This window comes from Topomyia yanbarensis, chromosome 2, assembly GCF_030247195.1.
Source record: "Topomyia yanbarensis strain Yona2022 chromosome 2, ASM3024719v1, whole genome shotgun sequence".
Taxonomy (NCBI): Eukaryota; Metazoa; Arthropoda; class Insecta; order Diptera; family Culicidae; genus Topomyia; species Topomyia yanbarensis.
Window position 1 is genome coordinate 22213910 of NC_080671.1, and position 26736 is coordinate 22240645.

The 26736-nt window shown below is 38.7% G+C and overlaps 1 protein-coding gene across 1 annotated transcript in view; it reads left to right on the forward strand.

Moving 5' to 3' along the window:
• Positions 1–26736, forward strand: part of LOC131682644 (UDP-glycosyltransferase UGT5-like) — a 54632-nt gene that overhangs the window by 20542 nt on the left and 7354 nt on the right. The window contains exons 2-3 of the mRNA XM_058964295.1: positions 10748–11025; positions 11160–11952. Of these exons, the coding sequence (XP_058820278.1) occupies positions 10768–11025; positions 11160–11952 (1051 nt within the window). The 5' untranslated portion in view covers positions 10748–10767. The remainder of the gene's footprint in view (positions 1–10747; positions 11026–11159; positions 11953–26736) is intronic.

Here is a 26736-nt window from a genome sequence, read left to right on the forward strand (position 1 = left end):
GTTTTACGATTTTTAGTAAAACGACATTTCGAGATAATCGAGTTTAAAATTTTAAATTACCATTGCTCTTGGAAGACGAAGCGCGCTTGGAAGCGCTGAAACTTTCGATCTATTTCTCGGATCTTTATAAAAATTTTGGAAAACATTCTCAGGGAGTTGTACTTTCTGATAAAGTAATAAAAAAATTTCGATTTCATGAAAAATGAAAAAGTAATTAGTCCCTTAATAAAAATATGCTTAGTTGCTAAATTAGACAATATCTTCTCACAAACTGAGTTTTATTGGATTCTGAGATGATTATGACTTTTATTGGTTTAGTTTTCATTTAAAATACACTGAAGAAAAAAATTCAGTTTGGACAAGCAAAAGTTTTTTTCAAATAACTTTTTACATTTCTTACAAAAGAAATGTATAGGATTCACTCAAACTTTGAAAACTTTTTCCGAGGCCCGGAGGGCCGAGTTTCATATACCAATCGACTCAGCTCGACAAATTGAGACAATGTCTGTATGTGTGTGTGTGTGTATGTGTGTATGCATGTATGTACAAAATGTCATGTAATTATCTCAGCAATGGCTGAACCGATCTTAATGAAACTAGTTTCAAATGAAAGGCCTAACGCTCCCATTTGACACTATTATTTTTGTTTTTCGATATGTTGTTTACTTTCTGAGATATGGATAATTTTGTCAAAACAGGGCTGGTTTGAAGCAAATAACCTTCGAACAAGGCAACTTTATCGCGTGAAATAAACAGAAACAAAAAGCTTATGAAAATACCTTTCGAACAAGCTATAGATTGTCAAAATCCGTTCACGAGCGGCGGAGATATTAAACATTTTGTATTTTCATTCTTCGCTTACCAATTTCCACTATCTAAAAAGGAGACCGTTCCATACAGAGTATTGCTTTACTGGTTTTTTAGGGTCAAAACTAAACCGATTTTGAATATTCGGGTATGCAAACACATCTGCGTGATTCAAGGATTTTGATTCCGAAAACATTTTGTGAATTTACTTAAAAATCAATTACCTATTTCTCAAAAATTAATAAGCAAGTTCATTTCAAAGACAAAATAATGTGTAAATTCACTTCAATGTGCAAATTTGTCCAGAGTTTTTTAATTTCGATTATAGAGGTTTTAACGTTAAGGTCATTTGCCTCTTCGGGTTAGAAAAATCTCTTATGAAAAATTTCTAACCCTATGTGCGGGGTCGGGACTCGAACCGAGGTGCGCTGTGTACAAGGCAATCGATTTATCATATACGCTACATCCACCCTCATTGTCCAGAGTTGATGAATTTACCCGTGGATTGAGCAACTCACTCGTGAGATAAACGTTGGATGGTATATGAATACATCAAGTAATCCTCCTAGTAGTGAGAAAATAGATTTCTAATATAATTCATATTCATATTATACTCGTAGCATCACCAAGAGCAACTGTATTTTTGAATAACAAAATTGTAGTGAAAATTTATCAGTTGCATTATTGAAAATAAAGATTTAAGGAATCAAAATTTCGCACTATAAACAAAAATAATGTCACAGCTCTAACCATCATTTACCATTCCTCACAACTGACACTGAGTTGTACTGAAAACCCCAATATACATTTTTCATGATCAATGTGACTAAAAGCATATTTATTTGCGAAAAAATACGACATGTAATTTCAAGAATGTTCGTGTCTCAAAGCAGTCCAGGGGCACTTTCAATACTAAGTGGCTTTTCGATGAATTTAAGCACTTATTCTGGTAGTTTGAACCATTTCTTTGCAATGGTATTGCTTTGTATAGGACTCATTAACCCATATCTCCAGAACGAGAGTTCCGAACGAAACAATTCGCAAGTAATAAGGATGGGTGGAAAGAGACTGCATTGTAATCGACTGCATGTACGAGTTTTATGCCATCGACAATAATATAATTGCCAACATAGCCTGGACACTTGACACTCTTTTCTACACTGAAAAAAATCCAAACGTTAATTCTATTTGCTTCAAACCGCTTAAAATTCATATGAAGAAGAAATGGTATTGTTATCTCGCGCACACATATCTTCTATGTGTCAACTGTATAAACTATGTATGAACACACATAAGTTATATGTGCATATTGTTATAGAATGGGGTTTTATGTGCCCAATAGTTATGAAATGTGAATGTAAGATTAATATTTCTTGTAAATACACACATTAGGTTTATGTGCCAGCAAATAGTGTGTATATGCCTCCGTTAATTGCAAAAATCTATGTGTAAAATCAATAGGCATAACGTTTACTTTTGAAGTAGAATACTTCTAACGTTTCAATATGGGGTCCCGTTTCAAAAATTTCAGTTGAGAAATTTTCCCAGGTTTGAAATGCGAGTATCTTCCGTTCTACTGGACGAAATCGCAATATTTTTGCACTATCTGATCGGAAATTTGTGCACGTATATCGTATTAAATTTCGGAATTACTGCGACTACTATAAATAAACCAAAACAAGGATTTTCAGAAAATCCTTCGGAAACAGCGAGGAAAATGCGCAATTTGTCAGCATATCCCACGCAGAGCCGTCAAAAAGGAGCATGTAAGCGTTTCATTACATACGGGAATGTTGTATATACAGGTCACGCGAGCTTGTTTTGTATCAGTGGGTGCTCGCTTACCACACGAGCAACATGCTCGTCCGGACGGTACAATGAGCGGTATCATGTTTGCGTTCCCGTACCAAGCGTCATCGCCAGGTTCTTCGTGATAAAATCCAGGGAATCACCAAATCTGCCAGTCGGCGTCTGGCTCGTCGTAGTGATGTAAAATGCATCTCCAATTTAATCTACGAATGCTGATGGTGTGCAGAAAAATGTCATCCGAGATGCCGTGACCTACACTGAACACGCCAAGCGCAAAACCGCAATGAATGTCGTCTATACTCTGAAGCGGCAGGGACGCACTTTGTATGGATTTGGAAGTTGAAAAGGTAGAACTCACTTGTATCATTATAAAAAGGCCCTTTTCAGGGCCACCAAAATCATTTCAAAGAATGAGTTTGCATTTTCTGTTTCATGGACTGTTTCTCCCTGGAGAGCTATTTGGGTTAAACCCTAAATTATGATTTATTTCAGTACGCAAATTGCAAATATGGTCAGAAACAAACTGGAGTGAAGTGAATTTTTACTAGGCGCATTCAAAAAAGGTTTCAATTCTCAAACATTTTACAAAGGTGCCGTATTACATTACTCTCTTTACCCTTAGTGTTCGATAATCTCCGTAGTGGAAACACAATTTCAATTTTGTTCTTTATCAAAAATATGTGGTCGACCAACCAAGGGGTGGAGCTACGACGAACACATATTGAGGACAACACAAAAAAGGACGAGCTTACGTTGTGCTGTAGTCAGGTATAAAAACTCAGCATGCTGTTGCTTACGCTCAGTTCGTTTCCAGCATCAGCATGCAGCAGTTCGTTTGCAGCATGTTCCGCAAAATTCAAACCGCCGTCCATTTGCTGCTGTCACAGAAGAGTTGGCCAAGCACGCCGTCTTCGATGGCACCAAAACTGTTACCATATACACCAGCACCAAGTAAATTTCGAAAACTGCCCAAAGAAAAGGCCCTTTTCAGGGCCATCAATTTATCGACAAAGAATGAAATTGAAGTTTTGTTATTACAAGCATCAGCTTGTCAAGAGCGTTGGATGGTAAGTGAGCCACTTGTGAACAATACCGTCGCTTTCACGAGAATGGCACAAAATGAAAAGTTATTTGTGACAGTTTAGTGTAATGATTCAATTTACAAAAATCGAACGTTTCGATATAGGGGCTCCGTTTCAAAATTTTCGGCCAGAATGCTGCCTGTTTTTTCAAACGTGAAAATCTGCTGTTGTATTGAATGAAAACCTTCGATTTTTGCGCTGATTGGAAATAGGTGTGACTAATTCTGTAGAATGTACAATTACTGAAAATAACGGATTTTGTGAAAGCAGTGGTCCATACAATTCGATTCCAAGCCAGACTAGTTTTCGTTGGAAGGTCCACCTCTGACAATAGAAGTAAACTTTTTTACTATGAATTCAACTACAACTTCCTTGAAAACAGCACAGCTAAAAAACTTTTGGGAAAAACGCGCAAACCTAAATTTTTCACTATAATGGAAACTGCCTGTGCCCAGCCGCACAGCATCATCAAGATTGATAGTAATTCAAGCCGGGAGGAAAGAGGTTGTAAGGCAATGGAAAACGAAAATTTCATTTATATCTTACTGGAATATAATTGGCTGGTCCTGAAAAGAACTTGTTGGTTTGTGGTTTATTTTGGGTCACAATTTAGGCCTGCTCGATTGCTGATAGCTGTGAATTTCTCGCAGGGCGACAGTTTCTGTTCAGTAGTGATGAGGCTTCCTAACGCCAACCGTGACTGGGGTACTTTTACACGACCTTCGTTGCTTACTGCTTGCGGGGAGGCTTTCCTCTGGTGGACTTACGAGCGGTATGTTTGGTACGGGCCATTTATCAACAAAGAATCGAATTAAAGTTTTGTTATTACAAGCATCCGAAAGTAGCTTGCCAAGAGCGTTCGATGGCAAGTGAGCTACTTGTGAACAATATCGTCGATTTCACGTAGAATGACACAAAAGAAAAAGTTATCTTTTGTTTGTTTGTTTACAGTTTCGTGTTTACTAGGCGCATTCAAAAAAGGTTTCAATTCTCAAACATTTTACCAAGGTGCCGTATTACATTACTCTTTTTACCCTGAGTGTTCGATAACCTCCGTATTGGAAACACAATTTCAATTTTGTTCTTTATCAAAAATATGTGGTCGACCAACGAAGGGGTGGAGCTACGACGAACACATATTGAGGACAACACAAAAAAGGACGAGCTTACATTATTGTGCTGTAGTCAGGTATAAAAACTCAGCATGCTGTTGTTCACGATCAAGTTCGTTTGCAGCATCTCCCGCAAAATTCGAACCACCGTCCATTTGCTGCTGTCAGAAGAGTTGGCCAAGCACGCCGTCTTCGATGGCACCAAAACTGTTACCATATACACCAGCACCAAGTAAATTTCGAAAACTGCCCAAAGAAAAGGCCCTTTTCAGAGCCATCAATTTATCGACAAAGAATCGAATTGAAATTTTATTACAAGCATCAGAAAGTGGCTTGCCAAGAGCGTTGGATGGTAAGTGAGCCACTTGTGAACAATATCGTCGCTTTCAAGTAGAATGGCACAAAATAAAAAAGTTATTTGTGTGATTTGTAGACAGGTTAGTGTAATGATTCAATTTACAAAAATCGAACGTTTTCTAACATTTCGATATAGGTGCTCCGTTTCAAAATTTTCGGCCAGAATGTTGCCTGTTTTTCTAAAAGTGAAAATCTGCTATTGTACTGAATGAATATCTTCGATTTTTGCGCTGATTGAAAATAGTTGTGACTAGTTGTGTAGAATGATCAATTACTGAAAATAACAGATTTTGTGAAAGCAGTGGTTGGTCCATACAATTCGATTCCAAGCGAGCCAGACTAGTTTTCGTTGGAAGGTCCATCTCTGACAACAGAAATAAACTATTTTATTTTGAATTCAACTACAACTTCCTTGAAAACAGCACAGCTAAAAAACTTTAGGGAAAAACGCGAAAACCTAAATTTTCCACTATAATAAAAACTAGTGCCCCCGCCGCACAGCATCATCAAGATTGATAGTTATTCAAGCCGGGTGGAAAGGGGGTGGGAGGTTTTAAGGCAATGGAAAATTTCATTTATAATAATAATACTTTATAATTGGCTGGTCCTGAAAACAACTTGTTGGTTTGTGGTTTATTTTGGGTCACAATTTAGGCCCGCTCGATTTCTGATAGCTGTGAATTTTTCGCAGGGCGACTGTTTCTGTTCGGTAGCGATGAGGCTTCTTAACGCTAACCGTGACTGGGGCACTTTTACATGGCCTTCGTTGCCAACCAGCCCCTGTCAAGGACGACGTCTCTGTACAGCCAGCATCACTGCCATGAAAGGCAAAACATTGATTTTGAGCCGAATGATTAGAAGCTGTATTTAGTTACAAAATGTCGATTAAATTAAATTATTAAATCATCCCACAAGATGCAAAACGTCGTGTGAAATGCTTGAATATCGAGCATAGTGCCGAACATAATTCTTTGTTTGGGGCTTTATAGCTATAACGCCCCATATATGTCGGTCGCTGTCAAACTCCATATGATGGTATAGGGTTGCCAGGGAGTTGTTGCCAACTGCTTGCGGGGAGCCTTTCCTCCGGTGGACTTACGGTTTGTTTGGTACAGGTCATGTAGCGAAAAATGCTGATCTGCTACTTCTCTAATGCTGGTAGTAGGACGACGGTCAAACGCTCGTTTGCGTGCCTTCATTCATAAAAGTTCAACAATATTTTCAAAGAATGTTGCAAATTGTCAACTTGATAATTCCAAAAATACTCCAAATAAACTATGAATGTGCTAAAGTCGACAAAATCGCATAGAAATTGCTTATTCCAGAGCAGAATTTACCGGTCTAAAGTGTATTCTACTTCACTCCGGTTATGTCTCTGACATTACCCACCCATCTTTTTTTTTTGAGTGTAGATATTTCAATGCGAATGAATACTATTTACGGGTGGCCTTTTCTCAGTTTACTATTTCTAATTACGCGTTCAAATACTGGACCTGAAAATTCCATTCTATACAAATTCATTTTTCAGATGTCTGTAACCAAAAAGATATCTTTTAATTCCAAAACAAATTCCTGATTTCTAGATTTTCTGATGACTAATTAAGGACCAACAATAAAGTAGAAACACCAGATAATCCTAAAAATTCCGCCAAGAAAAGAAGAACGAAAACGTGCTCTTTGCAATGGGATTTTTACAAACATTTCAGAATATTCTGAAACAATGATTTTGGAATTCGTGAAATTCATTTTATTCATTTACTTCATTTCAACAACTTTCTTAAAATATTATTAAATATTCTCATTTTTTCCCAGCTTATTCCTTTAATGTATTATATTCGTTTGGTTTATTTTTTGCATTTTAAATATTTGACTAATAATAAATATATGATCATTTCATTTTAAATATGTTTTTCATTTAGCATTGTTTTTATTTATTTTGTTTATGTGACCTAATTTTATCTATTGTATTCATTTAATTCTTTGTATGCATTCCGATCAGTTTATTATCTTATGTATCTTATTCGAATTATTCATTTAATTCATTATATTCACTTTTTTCTAATATTTTTTCTGATATTTTTCCGGTTTACATTTTTATTCATTTTAATAATCTGACTAACTTTGTTCAGTCATTCACTTTATTCATTTCATCTAGAACATTAGTTAGATACAATATAATTTCTTCTATTAATTCTATTACTTTTTAATATCGCTGATTTTTTCATTTTAATAATTTAACTGCTTAAAAACAAACAAAATGAAAAAAATGATAAAAAGACAGAAAACATTTTTATTTTGTTTATATTATTCATTCCATTCATTTTATTGATTTTATTAACTCTCTGTTTATCCTGTTATTTATGAACAAAATTTTCAAATAGCTTTACTGCCCATACTCGCAAATCAGTCCCATAAAGATAGAAAACGGGACAAATATGCATTCATGGGTAGTATAACTTTGGGCTTGGACAAAAAAGTAAAACTAATAATTGTGACAATCACCGTTTATTTGAGCGCTAATAGTTAGAGTAAGATCCGTAGAACTCAAGTTATTGCAATTGCTTTGATTGGATTTCACTAGAGCAGTGCTGCCAGAGACGTTTTCAGTTATCGGTGAAAAATTATATTTTGATATATCTTCGTTTTCTTCAAATATTTTTGAAAACTGATAAATCTTATTAATTTGGACTGCTTTTTGCTACCTTTTCTGCCCAAACTATTGAAAACTTTGCAGGAGATGTGTATTAAGGATTAGTATGTAAAAATTCAGCAGCTTCTAACACTGCTAGAGAAGCATCTATCTTGATCAAAACAGGTTTTTCGTGTTTCTTTATTCTAACACTTTTAAGAAAAACGGTTTCGGAACCCTATATATGCGACAAAATAATTAGGTATGAAAGAGTTAATTTAATCCATATTATTCATATTATTCATATTAGGGTAAGGTGGGGCAAATCCGACCGTTGGGTTAACCCGACCCCCCTCTGTTATCGAAAATCGAAAGCACTAAGCGAACTAATATCAATGTTGTCGTGTAGAGCATCGAAAATAATTATAATGGTGGTAGGACAGCATTTTATTAGTCTACATTGTGATGATCAAACCTTATTATTGTTTTTATAACTTTTGATTTGATTTTTGTGTATCATTTACTGCAGGATATTTCTTATTGTTAAAGTGAAAGCATAAAAAGTGTAAGTGGATTTAAATTCTTTGATTAAAGACCTACAAAGTGCATAGATGAATTTAGTCCAACTTTTTCATCATTTTTTTTAATTGCATCGTAATGAAAAATGACGCGGTGGGGCCAATCCGATCTCTAAATAGTAGGGTAAATCCGACCGCTTTTTTGCTAAGAAAATGATTATTTATAAAATTGGAATATATTTTTATTGTTATTTTTTATTATTTTTTCGCAATGGTTCATAATTACAAACGAAAGATACAAAAACGTGATGAATATAGTATTCGTCCAGTAATTGCTCCGAGATAAATGGGAATATCTTTACGTACTACTGCTCGTGATTTTGACATTCCAAGATTGACATTGAATTCCATTTTCTTCATGCTACAATTCAATAACATAACATTCATTGATTTATTTTCAATGATAAATCCATATAATTTGGGTAGTATCTATACTAAATCAACCAAAAACATAGGCGGTCGGGTTTACCCCACCATTTTTGAAAACAGCAAAAATGAACGTTTTCGTAAAACACTTGTATCTCAAAGTTTTCTCAAGATAGGAATAAAATACTATACATTGAAAGTTGTCCAGAAGTCTAACCTTTAATTTGGTATATAAAACGACTTGATCCGATGTAAAATGAGTATTTTACAGCCAAAACCATTTAGTAGGTCGGATTTGCCACACCTTACCCTATTTATTTATTTCAATCATTTTATTAAATGGTTAGTTTTTCCCAGTTCTCATATTTTATTCAGTTTCTTAATTTTATCAATTCGGTTTAGCCAGTCCTTTATGTTATTGTATGATAGCTTGTTATCCTGAAACAATTTAATTTACTCTCTTAATTTCATTACGTTTTAATTTCGTCTAATTTTAATTTGAGCTAATTTGATTTATTTATTTTATTAATTTGATTTATGTTAATCAAACTATCCATTTTATGAATAACTTTTTTATTTTAAATTTTGTTTTGTTTTATTATTTTTCTTTAATTTATTCAGTTAATTCGAAGCGTTATTCGTGCACATCTCACATCTAGTTGCATGTAAATTTAGCGTGTGATCGGCAAGCTAATGGATAATACAACAGTGATATGTGTAAGAAATGTCTCATCTCACTGATAGGTGGATTAAATCGGTTTTTTCCTTAAAAGTGCCCAACTTGAATTTTTGACGGTAGGTAGGGAACATAATTATCTATCTAGGAACAAGATTTCATCCAAATCAAAAATGTTTTTTTTTGTAAATTGACTTTAAATTTTTCAAATCAATTTTTTTCAGTGTAGTAGTCAATGAAGAATTTTTTCAATATTTTTATTCGAAAATTTGACTAATTTTGTGAAAACCATTCTTACAACATTTTTTGTAGGATTTGTCGTTTTTAGAATATAGCCATTTGAAAAAAATTGGTAAAAAAGTTTGGCCCTTTTCAAAAGACAGTCTAGATAATTTTTGGAAAAACAAAATATGCAAAGTGATTTTTTGTGACAGTCTTCATGTACAGAAAGTTTCATCAGAATCTGAGAGGGTGCTGCCAACTCTGAATACGATTTGGCGCGAAATTCGTCTATAATGGAACCTGATGAATGAGATTGAATATGGTAATACAGGGCGGCTAAGTACCCTAGTGAGATATCGGTATACAAAATTGCTTTGCTGAGTACTGCAAGCGCATCCTTCTTAAAACCATCCAGATTCGCAAAAAGTCATAGTGACTGAGCAGATCGTAAACTTTATGCGAACGTAAACTATGAATCATTGTTATTACGTCAGTGGAGTTCAACTACGCTCAGTATTTTTGATTGTCATTGTTTACCACTCTGGCATAATGTAGTATAACATCACTATGAAGTGGTTTGTTGCAGTTCTTGTTTTGATATGATAACGTCTTTATTTTATACTCTATTAATTTCACAGACCGCGAACATTATGTACATCTCGGAATGAATCAACACAATCTTACCACATTTAAATTGTTTACGTTTAGGGTCGCTAATAATCCATAAAGAAAAACCGACAGTAAAATCGAAAATACTGTACTGCCGTTCTACGCATAATTGTCCTATGTGTATGGGGAATCCCATAGAACATGGGACAAATATGCTAATAACGGCAGCAACTCACATTCAGATTACAGCATAAAACAAGAATGCGTCGTCTGGTATTGCAAACAAATTAAAATGCTGAATCTGTATTTAATCTGCCATATTGAATCATTGATCAAAACGAGTTCCATATTAGGGATTACTTAAATTAGACGTACAAATTAATGTTTCACAATCGTCATTGAGTATCAATCAGCTTAATCCACCCATTTCACTTGAGTCAAATTACACATTTCCCTTCTTGGATAATAATTACCCACATCTTCGATTTACACTTTCTTAGCATCCCTTGATGTCGATACGATGAAAACGATTGTCTTCTGGTGTGTCGCAGTACTAACCTTCACATGTGGCCATGTTCAATCGTACAAAATACTTGGACTGTTTCCACATCCAGCCATTAGTCATTTTCACTTCTTCGAACCAGTGCTGAAAGGATTGGCAGCCGCCGGCCACGAGGTGACAGTCGTAAGTCACTTTCCGAATGCAAAACCACCGCCCAACTATATCGATCTTCCGCTGACCGGTATGGAGTTAATGACCAACTCTGTGAGCTTTGAGGTGAGTGAAGTAATGAGCTAAAGTTACCTTGAAACTTAAACGAGAAAATAATTCTTCCACTCCATCATAAAATAATGAGTTCCCTCATTCACTAGATTATGACATAATACCATTTTTTTTCAATTACTCCGCAGCTCTTCGAATACCGTCCTGCGTTTTCCCATTTCATGGAGTTCTTCATGTTGTACGACTGGGGTAAGCAAGCCTGTAACAATGCTCTCGACTCGACCGCCATCAAGCAAGTACTGGAATCAAAAGTTCAGTACGATCTAGTGCTGATGGAGCAGTTCAACAATGACTGCATGCTAGGAGTGGCCCACCTGCTGAACGCGCCTTACATTGGTCTGAGCAGTTGTCCCCTTATGCCATGGCACTACGACAGGGTCGGTAATCCTAATATACCATCGTACATTCCGGCCTTGTTCATGGGCTATTCGGAAAAGATGAGTTTCTCCCAGAGATTGGCTAATTTTATCACCGTGCACATGTTTAAAATGATGTACAGTTGGTTTAATGATAATGCGGCAAATTCAATGCTAAGGCAACGCTTCGGTGACAACATGCCAGATATTAAAGATCTCCAGAAACGGACCAGCATGATGTTCGTCAATCAGCATTACTCGCTCAGCGGTCCGAAGCCACTGTCACCGGCGGTGGTTGAGCTGGGAGGAATACACATTCAGGAGTTCAAAGAATTAGACCCGCCGCTGCAGAAGCTGCTGGACGCTGCGGATCATGGAGTCATATACATCAGCTGGGGCTCTATGATTAGAGCCGAAACGCTGCCGGAAGACAAACGCAACGCTATACTTAGTGCGCTTGGTTCTTTCAAGCAGCAAGTCATCTGGAAGTGGGAGAATGAAACCCTGCCGAACCAACCGTCCAATGTTTATATCAGGAAGTGGCTGCCGCAGCGAGAAATTCTGTGTAAGTAAAATACTGTGACGGCATGCGCCGGTGGAACTTATTTTGGGAATTTTCGTTTCATCCAAATAACATATATTTAGATGGTTCGTTGACTTACCATACAAAAACAATCATCCAACATATAAATGTGTTGAGCGTGGTGACAACGTGATTTTATTGTGTTGTTTTTCCTAAAATATAATAGCGTGTGGTTCAATCACGTTTCAGCGTTGAATCCAGTATCATGATTCTATATCAGCAATCACTAATGATAAATGGGATTTAGCAACTGATTGTTAGACAAGCATAGGGCGGAAGTTGGTGTCAATATGATTGTCTGGAAGCCCGTCAATTTTATTAACTCGCATGTTTGCGTGCAAATATTGTGTTAATGATAGAGAATTTCGGAGGGTGAATGGACAAAAATGTGAGGCACACCAGAATCAAATAATACAATCATAATTCAATGGTGTTTGATTCCTTCCATCAAGTTGCAGGTTTCTTTGTCACTTTTCTTGCCGAAGAATGCCAGTTTGCCTAGAACTGTATCTCTAACGAGATATGATAGAAGGACAATATCTTCGGGGAAGTTTTAAATAATAGCATTCTGAGCAACTCTTCCGAAGGTACTAACAATATGGGTCCTAAAGATTTTGAGATAATGCGTCTTTATTTTAAAAATAATAGCAATAGTTGATTTTACTCATAACTTGTGATGTGTGAGGATGGTAACCCCTCACCCCATACCCCCAACTAAGCTTCTGTTAAAATACAGAAAACCTATATTAGTAAAAAAAATAGGGGATTAGGTTGAAGATGTTCAGAGTGATTGCATAACCTTTCTACCGTGAAGGCACATAATTCCGCGCAGTTTAGAATTCCACGCACTCTGAACGAACTGTAAAATTGCAGAAGCAGGCTTGTTAAAATAATTGAACATGTAATACACATATGCTGCTTATGTTTATCCATACCGACTAAGAAAAAAATATTTTTTGTGGCAGCTCACATACCTGCAAAATAATAAAAACCATAATGTAGTGAGTATAACTAATTTGAAGCGATACGGTTGATTTTCATTTTCAAACTTTTGCAATTTATAAAAATAAATAAAAAGAGTGTATTATTTTAACAATTCATAAGACCAAAATGGCTAGTGCACTTTAAAATAGGTACTATCGCTGAAATTACAGCACGCGGAAAAAGGTGCACTAAATTTAGGCGAACTTAATTCCGCTCATATACAGGGTGTTTGGTTCATGGTTAAGAACCTCTCGAGAGATGATTGACTGTCATATTTGGAGAAAAAAATCGTTCTACACATACCATGAAATCTCAACCGTTACTAAGTTATTGAACTTTTTGTGTTAAAAACTTAGTTGTCTTAAAATAGCTCTAACTCAAAAAATATACTTTGTATTTCAAATCTTTAGATCCATTGGATAGGTGAGAAAATTTTCCACTGAAAAATGTCCTCAAATGTTACAGCTAATGAGGTTAAGTAATCTTTTCACAGTAATTTATTTATAATTTAACAATTTTGATCGATTTTCGTTCACTTCGCGAAAATCTAAATAGTTAACATCACTATTTTAATAATTCAAATTGTTAGTCTTGAAAAGTTGTATAATTTGTTCTTTGACATGGTACACTTATCTTGTCTTGTTTTCATGTGTTTGGGTTATTGAACTTGGATATTTTTATCTCATATTCACTAATACTAGCTCTTATTGAAAAAGTATAGCACTTATTGTACCTTTTTTTATTTTTATTCGAAAGCCAGGAAAATTTTGCTGAGAAAAATGTATTAATGCCTTTTAGTTAAGTGAATTTAGTATTCTTTTAGAAGTTAATTAGTTTAAAGTTAGTGTTATTATTTGTATTTTCGTTATTTTCTTAAAATAGTAAATAATAAACTTCACCATTATTATCATGGAATGAATGCATCTCAGCAAGTTCTACAATTCTTCCTTTGACTCCATTCAATTATCTCTTTTAGTTTCGAAGCAAAATCATTTTTATCTTCCCGTTTCATATGCAAAAACAACGATTTCGAACCCACTTAGGGTTGTGGTACCGGTAATACCGGTACTGAAAATCCCGGGAATACCGACCCATTTTTGGTACCGTAATACCGGTACTGAACAAAAGCCAGTACCGGTATTTTCGATACAATACAATTTTTTATGACAAATATGTTAACTCTGCAGGGGGATCTATTTCAAAATGTCGGTCTGCAAGACAACGTTTAATTATATTAATTTGCCTTCTAGATAAATCGTTGAGATAACACCTTTGTGTAGAAATGAGGTGGGGCCATCATCATAATAATTCTAGAAGTTAAAGTTTTATTAGGGACATTCTGATTGGTTTCCATTATTCACTGGGTGGCGCGTAATAAGACTATGGTCTAAGCCATGTCTGTATTTGGTTTGCTCTTAAACCTTTATCTATAAAAGAACGAACAGCGATTTAGTAGCTAACAGTTTTTGACTTGGTGAACTGCTTCAAATGGGGTGATTTGTAATTATTGGTGATCGGAAAATTCAGCAAAACTCAAGAGGTGAGTTGCTTAGCACAAATTGAATTGTGCTCACAAACAAACAGCGTGGTAGCGTGTGCCGCAATGTGCCACGATGTGCCATGGTGTTCGGTAAAACAAAAGCAATGGTTGCTATGATTATTTAACTACATTTTGTTGACAGTTTTTGAATTGTCAAAAGTGTGCCTCATTGTGCCACACATTGTGGTAACGAGTGAAATGATCGTGTATTACTGTGAATCGTAATCTTATATAGTGTTATCGTAGGCGATACAGTGTGTATGGCACATAGTTCTAAGCGACTCACCCCTTGGCAAAACTCCATAGTTTACAGGAAAGCAAGGAGCCTTGATATGCATTAGAGAATAGTTAGGCAAACGAGGAAATGCGATTAACCTGCTCGGATTTACTGCCATTCTCGCTTTGATTTACTGTTGTTAATAAAGTTTCATACATTTACCATCTGTTCAAGTTGACGAAAGTCGCACCACTTAGCAGTTATTGATTTCAAAGTGGCCTAGATTTCCAAATAAAAGAACGTGCCCTTTACAAAAAATATCTTCTGTGAAATGAGTCTTGCCCTTCCGAAGTAATTAAAAACAATAAACATGTTTTTTGATCAGCACAAATCAATCATGTGAGAAAAAGATCATCAGTTTGAGCATTCAATTTCAGTTTGAAGCTTTTTTCGAATTTAAAAAAAAATTCGAGTACCGGTACTTTACCGGTACTGAGGGCTTCAGTACCGTAGTACCGGTTCTCGCCAAAAAGGGTCGGTACTGCGAACCCTAAACCCACTGCATTTGTGATGAGGCCATGCTGTGTTAACTATTAAATTGCAGCGAAATGAAAAGCGATAGGGATAAAGTGTCAAATAACAAGTTGTAGAGAATATTAAGGGGTACCAAATGAACAATAGTGACGATAAATTTAGTTGATTAATAATTAGAATAATTACAAAAATCACCAAAAAAACGCAAATTTTGAGTTATACTACTAGTAAAAGGTCATGTAGTACACTTATCTAAAAGATATCTGTACATGCATCGAAAGGAAATTTTCTCAGCTTTGCAATGAAGCCCTAATAGCGATATAAAGCATATTTTTTAGATCAGTCTTTTAAGAACTTGCAAGTCAATTACAGGAAAAGTTTAGAAGTCAAATTACAAGGAAACGAGATAGGAATGTTATGTTGAAGAACAAATTATGAATCGTCCTCAAACCCAAATTTTAGATAATAGATATTGCTATAATCATAATTCATTATTTTGAGGAAATTAACAAAAACCTCATCAAAAACACTAACTTTTAAATACTTTACAACTAAAAGGTAATTAAAACTAATTATCTGAAAGATATGAGAACATTATTCAATAGAAAATTGTCTCACCTTTCCAATGGCACTAAAAGATTTAAAATACGAGGTATACTTTTTGAGTTAGAGGTGTTTTAAGATAAACAAGTTTTTTACACAAAAAGTTCAATAACTCTAACGGTTGAGATTTGATGGTATGTGTAGAACGATTTTTTGCTTCAAATATGACAGTAAATCACCCCTCGAGAGATTCTAACTCATGAACCAAACACCCTGTATATTGTAGTTACGGCCAACAAGAAAACCTGTTTTAATCCACCTAGTGGTGCAATTGTACCTTTCTCATTTGTCAAAACTACAATTCCATAGCTAGTTATGTTCAATATAATGATGGAAATGTCTATTATATACAGAGCCGTAGCGTGCAGATGGTGGGGTTGGCCCCCGCCAAGGGCGGCAACATTATGGGGACGCTGAAATCCCGACCTACTCTATATAATAAGTGAGGATAAATGTTAAAATTAAAGCGAACTAATTTTTTGTTCGAAAATCGAGCTCAAAAAGAACGCCAATGTAAACATCAAAGAAGCGCACAACATCGACTCCACCAAAGATGCCAAACGATTACCCTACGGCCCTGTCAGTCTCATCCAGATTTATTCATAATATAGGGTGTTGTTCGTAAAAGAAAAGTGGATAAAAGAGTAAATAACCAACCTTCTCGAGTTGCACAACACGCAAATTTCAACTGAAAAGACTTCAAATTAAAAAATAGCGAATATGTAACAAACTTTATCGCATGTTTACTCAGTTCCATAGAAATACAATGGGATAGATTTGTGGTCATGGGAAATGAAGCAGCCCCTCTCCTTAAAGCTGTAGCAAAAATCGTGGAGTAATCAATTGTAATCGAGACCCTATCACACGGTGCCGGTCATCAACGAGCTCTGCACTAAGTTGAATCTCTGGTTGAAATGTCACATAAGATTGTAGTTAGTCGATGAACCCCAAAAAATAAAAAAAAGTTCGAATTTCGGAAAATGGCTTCATGAAAACCGTTTTTCGTATTATACTGTAAAAATCGCTCATTTTTCTTCTAACTAATAGGGAGAAAAAATTTTTTACTCAGTTTTCTGTGGTTCATCGACAAACTCTACATATTGGGCATCCTCATAAAAAAATCAAGTCACTTCGTTGATTAATTTTGTCCCATTGCGTATTTTCTCTTGGGTATAAGTAGTTTAGAGTGCATTGTTTACACTGTATTTTTATCGCTGTCAGTTTTTTGAAAATTGTTGCTGATAGATTGAAATCTGCGCGTGTTATACCAAATACGCGCGGCAGTTTAAATTGAGATTGCGGGAGACCTTTCTAGAGGTTCAATACTAACAATTAAACGGATAAACAGAAGTCTATTATTTTTGCCCTCTACACCAGACGCCCCCTTAAACTTTTGTAAAGAATCTCATCTTCCTATAATTTTTGCGAGCAGTGAAAGATATCCCCACATAAAGATCATCAGAATCACACTCCTCAGCCAAGAAAGCATATTGATTTGTTGTGGTGAGTGGGTAACTCTTTTCAATATTTCTGCAAATGAGTACGCAGAGCACTTTTTAAGGGAATGCTTCAGATTCCTCGGATGCTGTTTATACACATGGCATGGTTATGTTGAATCTCCAGGCAAAGGTTCAGTGCGATTGACATTCAAAATTTTTGCTCGTTAGTGTAAGAGGTCCTTGAAATAGCCAACTACGTACTTCAGTAGATCCACGCATGACAAACTCGAATCGGTGACTGCACCATCGATCTCAACATTTTTTTTTATGATTAATTTATTTAGGCCCAAATGCGGTAGCTCGACGAGGCCGATTGTTTGTTTTTTACAATAAATAAAAAAACATCTACGTTAAATTTTTGGTCTCGTTCAGACGCAGCTTTCTGCTGCGTGTTGAGATCCTTTTTCTAGGGGGCGAAAGATTGCCAGTGTTGTCCACTGCAATTTGAGGTTCGATCCGTTTGTCTTCTTTCGCGTTGTCGTTCATGTCCATGTTCTAATCCGTAGTACTTTCCTGCTGCTCGCGGTCAGATGTTCCAGTTTGTGTCTTACTCTTATCGGTCGTTATTGTATGTTCGTATTTTTCGGCATTCGTTTTGTTGTTGTTGTTGCTGGTTGTTGGTGCTTGATCCGGAGATGTTGGTTTTGCAGCTGTTAGTGGTTTAGCGTAAGATGGTTCTGGGCTGATTTCAGTTGGATTGGTTAAGTTTTCCTTAACAGTTTCTACGCAAGGTTTTCCGAGGTGCAGCTTCTTCGTGCAGAACTGGCACGTAGGAATTTGCCCTGGGTACGTGACTAGTGATGTCTGTTGAATGAGAGCATCGTCCCTTCCTAACACTGTGAAGCTTAAGTATGAGGGAATTGGCTTGGTCACACGCATTCTCACCACACGAACACCGTTAGGGATGCCCGGGAAAAAATTCCTCCATGTATCATGTGTAACGGAGTCTACTTCTCCGTATTTTTGCAAGCATTTTTTAATAGCGCCGTCAGGGGTACGCGTAGCCAAATCATGGACCCGAACTTCTACGGCGCCGTTCTCGATGTATACGGGAATGCTATATTTAACATTGCCGCATTCGGCGGTGTGCTGCATGTTGTTTCGCGAGGCAAATGACTCAGCTTGGTTAATGTTGTTGAACGAAATCAGCACGCAATGTTTGATATGATGCATTTGTAGGGTTTTCACTTCAGCCAGATTGAGTTCCATCTGCACTTTTAATAACTGTTCCACTTCCCGAATGGCTGGTCTTACGGGGCATTTTGAAAAATCAACAGCAACACAGTTCGGCCGCATCTATGTTGCTTTTTGCTGGGCACCGTCACTCATCACTATATCGCACAGTAGGTATAGGCTATTGTTATATGGACTGCTTGTGTGATAGGCACCGATTGATTTTTAGGTAGAATTTACTGTTTCACTTGCGCGGGACGATTTTTTGCTTCTGCTCAGGACGAGATGTGAAGACAAACTGATCTCAACATTGTGAGCGGGCATGTAGACAAGATAGTCCTTCATAAAAGGCTTGTCGCCAGTATCAGGAATCAGTAGCGTCTGGCTCAAATGGCACGTTCCCCATATTGATCGGAGATTTGTGCCTTGCCAAGAATCGTCTTTTCATCATTTTCCTGATGGGAAGGATTGGGGAAGTGGTAAGGTTAGGGGTAAGGAAAACAACGACACAGAACAATTAAAACAGAGCATTCTGCACCCCCGGAGTGATGCTGAACGATCTGCAGGTGTTACAACAGCAGGAATAAAACTTCCAACCCCCGGAGGGATTTAGAACCTCTACCCAAACAGTGAGCGGATATATCAACACCCCCGAGGGGATATTGAGATAACAGAACGACAACACCCCCGAAGAGATATTGTCATTCAAATACGGCTAAAAAAACTATAGCCCTTTACCACACTGGGTTAGGAACAAAAGCATATCCTTAAATTTCAGCTCTCTGTACATAGCTTCATCTATGTATGGAGAACCAAAAAACCGGATGCGCAATTGCATTAATACAGGGCAATTGCATATCAAATGATATGATGTTCCGTAATCGGATTCACAAAAATCACATGAATAATACTCAGCGCGCTGAATAGTATCCATGTGATAATTGAGTTTGCAATGTCCAGTCAGTGCCCTGACCAGAATACTGCAGTTGTGCTTGGAAAAATGCAACAAATTTCTTGACATTTTCGGACTCACATCCGGCAGAAAAGCCTTTGTTTGAACGCAAGTTTGCAAGCTACGCCAATGTTTGGCATGTTCGAATGCAGCCCAAGAGCGAATCTTGTGCTTTATCTAACTTATTGACGGTGGTAGAACTGGTTCTGGACCAACGAAATCAGTCGCAGCGCCAGCTCTAGCCAATTCGTCCGCCCATTCATTTCCAGTAAAAACCGGAATGACCGGGTACCCATAGAAGGTAGATAGCATTTGAAATGCTAAGTTCTTCGATTTGAGTTCGACATGCGATTACTAATTTCGATCTCGAATCTGCCGAACTAAGTGCTTTCAGGGCAGCCTGACTGTCAGAGCAAAAATAGATTCTTTTACCGCAAATTCCCTGTTGAAGTGCGGATTGTACGCCACACAGAATCGCAAAGATTTCTGCTTGGAATACGGTACAGTATCTACCAAGCGAATAAGATTGGTTTAATCTCATCCCACGACAATAGACACCAGCACCGGCTCGGCTCCCCAACAAAGAACCGTCCGTATAACAAACTACGTATTATTCAAGTTGTCGCTCCATCCAGCCAGACAGCCATTCCTCACGAAGAGGAATTCTCACATTGAAAGTTTTAAAAGGAAAACTACATGTGAGTGTAAGGTCACTGGGAGCAAGTGTATATTCATCCCAAGTAACCATTTGGGGCCACAGTCTTGTGTGGCTAGTTACACCACCTTGAGGACACCGCAGACACTCAGTTTCCTCATCTCTACTTGTCTTAACGATGAGCACAGATGTCGGTTGCTAAGCGTTGCGTGTATCCAGTTCGTGATAGATGAAGGTACTCCATGATCTCGTGCTGTTTCCAAAATGGATTCGAAAGACACGTTGTCAAAAGCACCTTCAATATCGAGAAAAACTCCTAAACTTGATTGCTTTTGTGAAAAAGCTTTATCAACGTTGTAGACAACATTGTGTAACAGGGTGGTAATAGACTTCCCCCGCTGATATGCATGTTGCATTGCATGCAGCGGGTGCTCGCCCAAGCTACCATCCCGAATGTAGTGGTCGATTAAACGTTCCACTGATTTGAGAAGGAAGGAGGTCAGACTGATCGGTCTTAAGCTCTTTGCCTCCTCATAAGTGACGCGGCCACCTTTGCGAATGAATTTGACTGTTATTTCCATAACTGACATACTTCAAACCGACCGGATGCCACGCGGCCTCTAGGCTGGTTTTGTCCGGAGAAAGATAATAGAGTTATCAACCTCCTGGTGGACCACAGCCAGTACAGTACAGTACAGCGAGCTCGTGGTTCATCCTTCGCCACCACACACCGTTCTCCTGCACACCGCTGAAGATCGTCCTTAGCACCCGTCGCTCGAAAACTTCTAGCGCTTGCAGGTCCTCCTCGAGCATGGTCTAAGTCTTGTGCCCGTAGAGAACCACCGCTCTTATAAGCGTTTTGTACATGGTGCATTTGGTGCGGGGGTGAATCTTTCTTGACCGCAGTTTCTTCTGGAGCCTATAGTAGGCCCGACTTCCACTGATGATACGTCTTCGAATTTCACGGCTCACGTTATTGTCAGCCGTTAATAAGGATCCTAGGTAGACAAAATCCTCCACTACCTCGAAGGTATCCACGTCGATCGTAACGCTGTTTCCTAGCCAGATCCTGTCGTTTTCGGTTCCGCCTACCAGTATATACTTTGTTTTGGACGCATTTACCACCAGTCCGACCTTCGCTGCTTCGCGTTTCAGGCGGGTGTACAGGTCTGCCACCGTTCCAAATGTTCGGGCGATAATGTCCATGTCGTCCGTGAAGCATACAAGTTAGCCGGATTTCGTGAAGATCGTGCCCCGGTTGTTGAGCCCTGCTCGTCGCATCACACCTGCCAGAGCGATGTTGAATAGTAGACACGAGAGTCCATCACCTTGTCTCAGTCCCCGTCGAGATTCGAATGGACTGGAAAGTTCACCCGAAATCCATACACCGCTACACCGTCCATCGTTGCTTTGATCAGTCGAGTCAGCTTCCCGGGAAAGCTGTTTTCGTCCATGATTTTCCATAGCACAACGCGATCGATACTGTCGTATGCCGCCTTGAAGTCGATGAACAGGTGATGCGTTGGGACCTGGAATTCACGGCATTTCTGGAGGATTTGCCGTACGGTGAAGATCTGGTCCGTTGTCGACCGGCCATCGATGAAGCCGGCTTGATAACTTCCCACGAACTCATTTACTTTAGGTGATAGACGACGGAAGATGATCTGGGATAGCACTTTGTAAGCGGCATTCAAAATGGTGAACGCTCGGAAGTTCTCACACTTCAAATGGTCGCCTTTCTTGTGAATGGGGCAGATCACCCCTTCTTTCCACTCCTCCGGTAGCTGTTTGGTTTTCCAGATCCGGACTGCTAACCGGTGCAGACAAGTGGCCAACTTTTCCGGGCCCAACTTGATGAGTTCTGCTGCGATACCATCTTTACATTCTCCTCGCCGTTCAGGTGCTCGTCGAAGTGCTGCTTCCACCTTTCAATCACCTCACGGTTGTCCGTCAGCAGGCGGCGTTTTTTCTCCCGGAAGAGGCGTGTCTGCTGCCTCCGCTTTTGTTTGTATCGTTCCACATTCTGTCGGGTTCCATGCTGCAACATGACCGCTCGCGCTGCATTCTTCTCCTCCAAAACCGCTCTGCACTCCTCGTCGAACAAATCGTTCCGTCGTCTCCGTTCCTCGTACCCGACGATGTGCTGCGCGTATGCAGTGGCGACATCTGGTTGCTTCAGTCGCTCCAGATCATATCGAGGCGGCCGTCGGTACCGTACATGATTAATGACGGATAGTTTTGGGCGTGATTCAACCATCACCAGGTAGTGGTCAGATTCAATGTTAGCGCCACGATAGGTCCTGACGTCGCGATTCCGTCTGTAGCGATGATCTCTAGGTGTAACGATAAGGGAGGCTGTGCTGGAAGAAGGTGCTACGAATGGCCATGTTCTTGGAGGCGGCGAAATCAATGAGTCGAAGGCCGTTCTCATTCGTCAGCTGGTGAGCGCTGAACTTTCCAATTGTCGGTCTGAATTCCTCCTCCTGCCCTACCTGAGCGTTTAAGTCCCCAATGATGATCTTGGCGTCGTGGCTTGGGCAGCAGTCGTATTCTCGTTCGAGCTGCGCGTAGAAACAATCTTTGTCATCATCGGTGCTTTCGGAGTGAGGGCTCTGCACATTTATTATGCTGATTATGCCTTTGCATATCGCCCATCACAATAAAAGCTGTCCCTAGCTCATGTGTGTTGCCGCAGCTCTGGTAGATGGTAAGATTACCTCTAAACGTTCGCACCATGGATCCTGTCCAACACACCTCGTGCAGCGCTACAAATCCGAACCGGCGGTCCTTGAGAACATCGGCGAGTACGTGGGTGCTCCCGATGGAGTTGAGATCTGCAGTTCCACGTTCCGAGCATCCAATCGCTAGTCCCTTTTCGTCGCAGTGGTCGTCGCCATTGGTATTTGTACTGGCCGAGTACTATACTATTCCGCCGATCCCGCGTGTGCCCTCAATCCAAAGACGTCTGCTGTTCTGCGCGGCCGGGCCTCGAATGCCGCTCTGCGCTCAGGAGTACGCTCACCTCGCTCACAAACACATATACCCTCTCGCTTACTCCTGTACATTCATTCGCCGAACCATCATTTCAATGACGTTCTTTACGTCATCTCCCGTCACTGAAATGCACTGTCATTCTTCAATATAGCCGTTGATGAACTCACACATAATTCAACCGTTACATCCCTCCCAATTTATAGTAATATAATCTCATATTTGTGGTAGTGTTACATTTTATTGCAATTTTCATACACAAACACATATTCATTCATATTACATAGTCGTTCTATCTAGCTGGTCGTCTACTAACCCGATTGGAAGATCTCTCACCAGATTCGTTATTCTCGGAGAGATTCAAGGAACAATTCGTAGAATTGTGATCTGCTTTCGAGAGTTTGTCCGCACTGGGTATTGAATCTTCTGATGCTTCTATCAGTTTCTTCAAGTGTGAACTATTACTTTGTATGTTTTACCCGTTTCCTTCGACCTCACAGTGATTTCTCCTCCTTCGATGTCTACTACCTTGAATTCCTCTGATCCAAAATTTGGCTGATATGATCCGGATTTGAGATTTTTTTTTATTAAAACTATATCTCCTTTCCCCAAATTATGCGGTTTGGCCTGACGAGAATCATCCGCTTGCACTTTACGCTGCTCCGTTTGGATCATGTCTCTGTCTCTGGATGATTCCCAGTTTAGACTTGGTGGATGATGAATGGAAGGTATGCGATTTCTTATCTCTCGCACAAACATCAGTTGGCCTGGCGACACGCCTGTAGTCTCTTGCGGTGTCGAGTGATAGAGCGCTAAATATTCGTAAAGATCAATCTTCCAATCTGTTCTCTGAGTAATACTGATGTTGACCCGTTTTCCGATATTTCGCATTTGTCGTTCTACTGCTCCATTTTGTTCCGGTATGGTGTAGAAAGATTCAAATGTATGCCGTAGCTCAAACAAAAATTCCGAAACTCGATTGCTTTAAATTGTGGTCCGTTGTCTGATGTAATTGATCGAGGGATACCAAAGGAACTGAAGATCCTCAAAAGTGTTCCTATCACTTTCTGTGTTGTTGCCGGTTTCATTGGTTCCACTTGTACGAATCTGGAGGTGTAGCACACAACAACTAGCAAAGACATTTCTTCCGGGAGACCTTCTTTAAAATCGATGGCTAGATCTTGCCACGGCATAGTCGGTATTCGACGGTTCATGGGGTTTGGCTTGTCTGGAAGAGCGGTCATCTTACACGGTTTGCAGTTTCGGATAATTGTGTCAACCAGTTTATCCATGAGCGGAAACCATACCTTGGCTCTTAACATAGCTTTCATAGATGTTCCGCCCTGATGCCCTAAGTGTGCCAAATAAACAACTTTTTCTCTCAATTGTTTAGGTATGATGATTCTATCGCCTCGTAATATTAACTCTCCATATAATGTTAAATCATCTTTATCCGTCGCTGTTTTGAATTCGTTTGGAACTTCGTCCCAAATTCCAGAGTATAATGCTTCTTTCACTTTCTGTAACTCGTCATCGACCAGAGTAGCTTTCTCAAGCTCTTCTATAGACAAAACGAATGGTTTAATCTCATCTGTCAGCCAACTTATAATATCGCAGCCAGTATTACAATCTTTCATACCTTGTGATAGTCGAGAGAGTGGATCTGCTAGATTATCTTCACCCGGTTCGTATTTTACTGTGAAATCGAAACTCTGCAAACGTAGAATCCACCTCTCTATACGCGCTGACTGCTTTGACTTCACTCTATTGAACAGATATTCCAGGGGCTTACTATCTGCAACAAGCGTAAAATGCTTTCCGTATAAATACACATACAGTTTTTCCATGGCCCATATTATAGCATGGCATTCTTTTTCTGTTTGGTAATATTTTTTCTCAAATTCTGCCAAACTCGATATGCATGATATTGTTCGCGATATGCCATCTTTATTCTGAATCAATATTGCTCCTAGTCCGTAAGGGCTGGCGTCAGTCACCAGAACCGTTTCATCGTTTGAGTCGAAAAAATCAAGGTATCCAGCACTTGCAATCATAGCTTTGATTGTATTTAATTCTTAGGAGTGTGTCTCAGTCCAATCAAACGGACAATCCTTATTCAAAAGGCATCTCATGTGAAATGTGAGGGCTGACAAGTTTGGGATAAACTTCCCAACAAAATTGACAAGCCCTAACAAGGACCTCAGTTCGGAAACCGATGAAGGTGGTTGTAGATTCCCAATAGCTTCAACTTTGTCATCCGTCGGTCGAATACTTTCGACAGACATATTATGTCTCAGGAATTCTACTGTAGGTACCCCGAAGGCTGACTTCTTGTTGATTTTTAGATTGAATGTCTTAATCCGACGAAGAACTTCTTGCAATGCTTCATCATGTTCTTCGACCGTTTCTCCATGAATTAAAAAATCATCCATGTAAATGACCAGTCCTTTAATTCCTCTGAATAAATTCTCCATTCCACGTTGGAAAAGTTCTGGAGCCGATTTTATCCCGAACATTAATCTACAAAATCTATACACTCCACTTCTGGCTACAAAGGTAGTAATGTTTCTACTGGTTTCATCAAGCTCAAAATGATAATAAGCCGCTTCAAGATCGATCTAGGACAATTTCGCAACCTAGTTGTGACAATAATAATAAAACTCTTGGATATGTGACTATTTTTAAAAGCTGTGATTTATTAACGTACCTTTTTAATCCCGGACATTGCATTGTCAATATCGGATAGTTCTCACGTTTTACTGCTTTGTTGGCAGCACGCATGTCAACACACAGTCTGATTCTTCCGTCGGATTTCCTTACTGGAACCAGAGGAGATACCCAAGTTATTGGGGCATCCACTCGCTCGATAATTTTGTTCTCTAGCAGATCTTGGATTGTTTGTTCCACATCTACTTCCATAGAAATCGGAAAACGTCGAGCTGCTTGGACAACTGGTTGAACTGAACTGTCGACCTGAATAGTCAATCGAACATCTGGTATCTTTGGGAATTCTTCAAGACCTTGAATTTTGGAAACTGATCAACATCCGCAATTTGATTCACATTGTTTTAGTGTCAATGATATACGCGATTATATAGTTCACTTGAGCTTTATTATGCGCGATCTTAACTATGGCGCGTACTTCTTGAAACTGAACGGAAGTGTGTTAATGCATCTGCTAAGGCAGTGATGCCTGATCAAGTCATGAGGGGTGTACATAATAGAACATCCCCCTCACTTTAAAAAAATAAGATAGCGTTTACAAAAATAATCGTTACGTTAGTTCAAATCAAAATCCTTAACCCTTAAAGGCGCAAAGCAATTTTTTTCAAATTTTCTGAAAATTGTCTCACAGTTTTAATACGTCACTATGATAATTTTGAGATGGTTTTCACAATGTTGTTTTAAAACAACATTGCGCATTTAAGGGTTAAACCTCTCAGGAATTCTTATTTCCCGTTTCGGTCGGGCTGCCCTAATACAGGGTGCGTTTCCAATGGGCTTCGCTGCAAGTTGCATACCACGTTGCATGCTAGGTGCTGGTACTGACGGCGGTGACGATGGAAACTCAGCAGGCGACGATTTTTCTGCTTCATAAAATTTAGCTTGACAGTTACC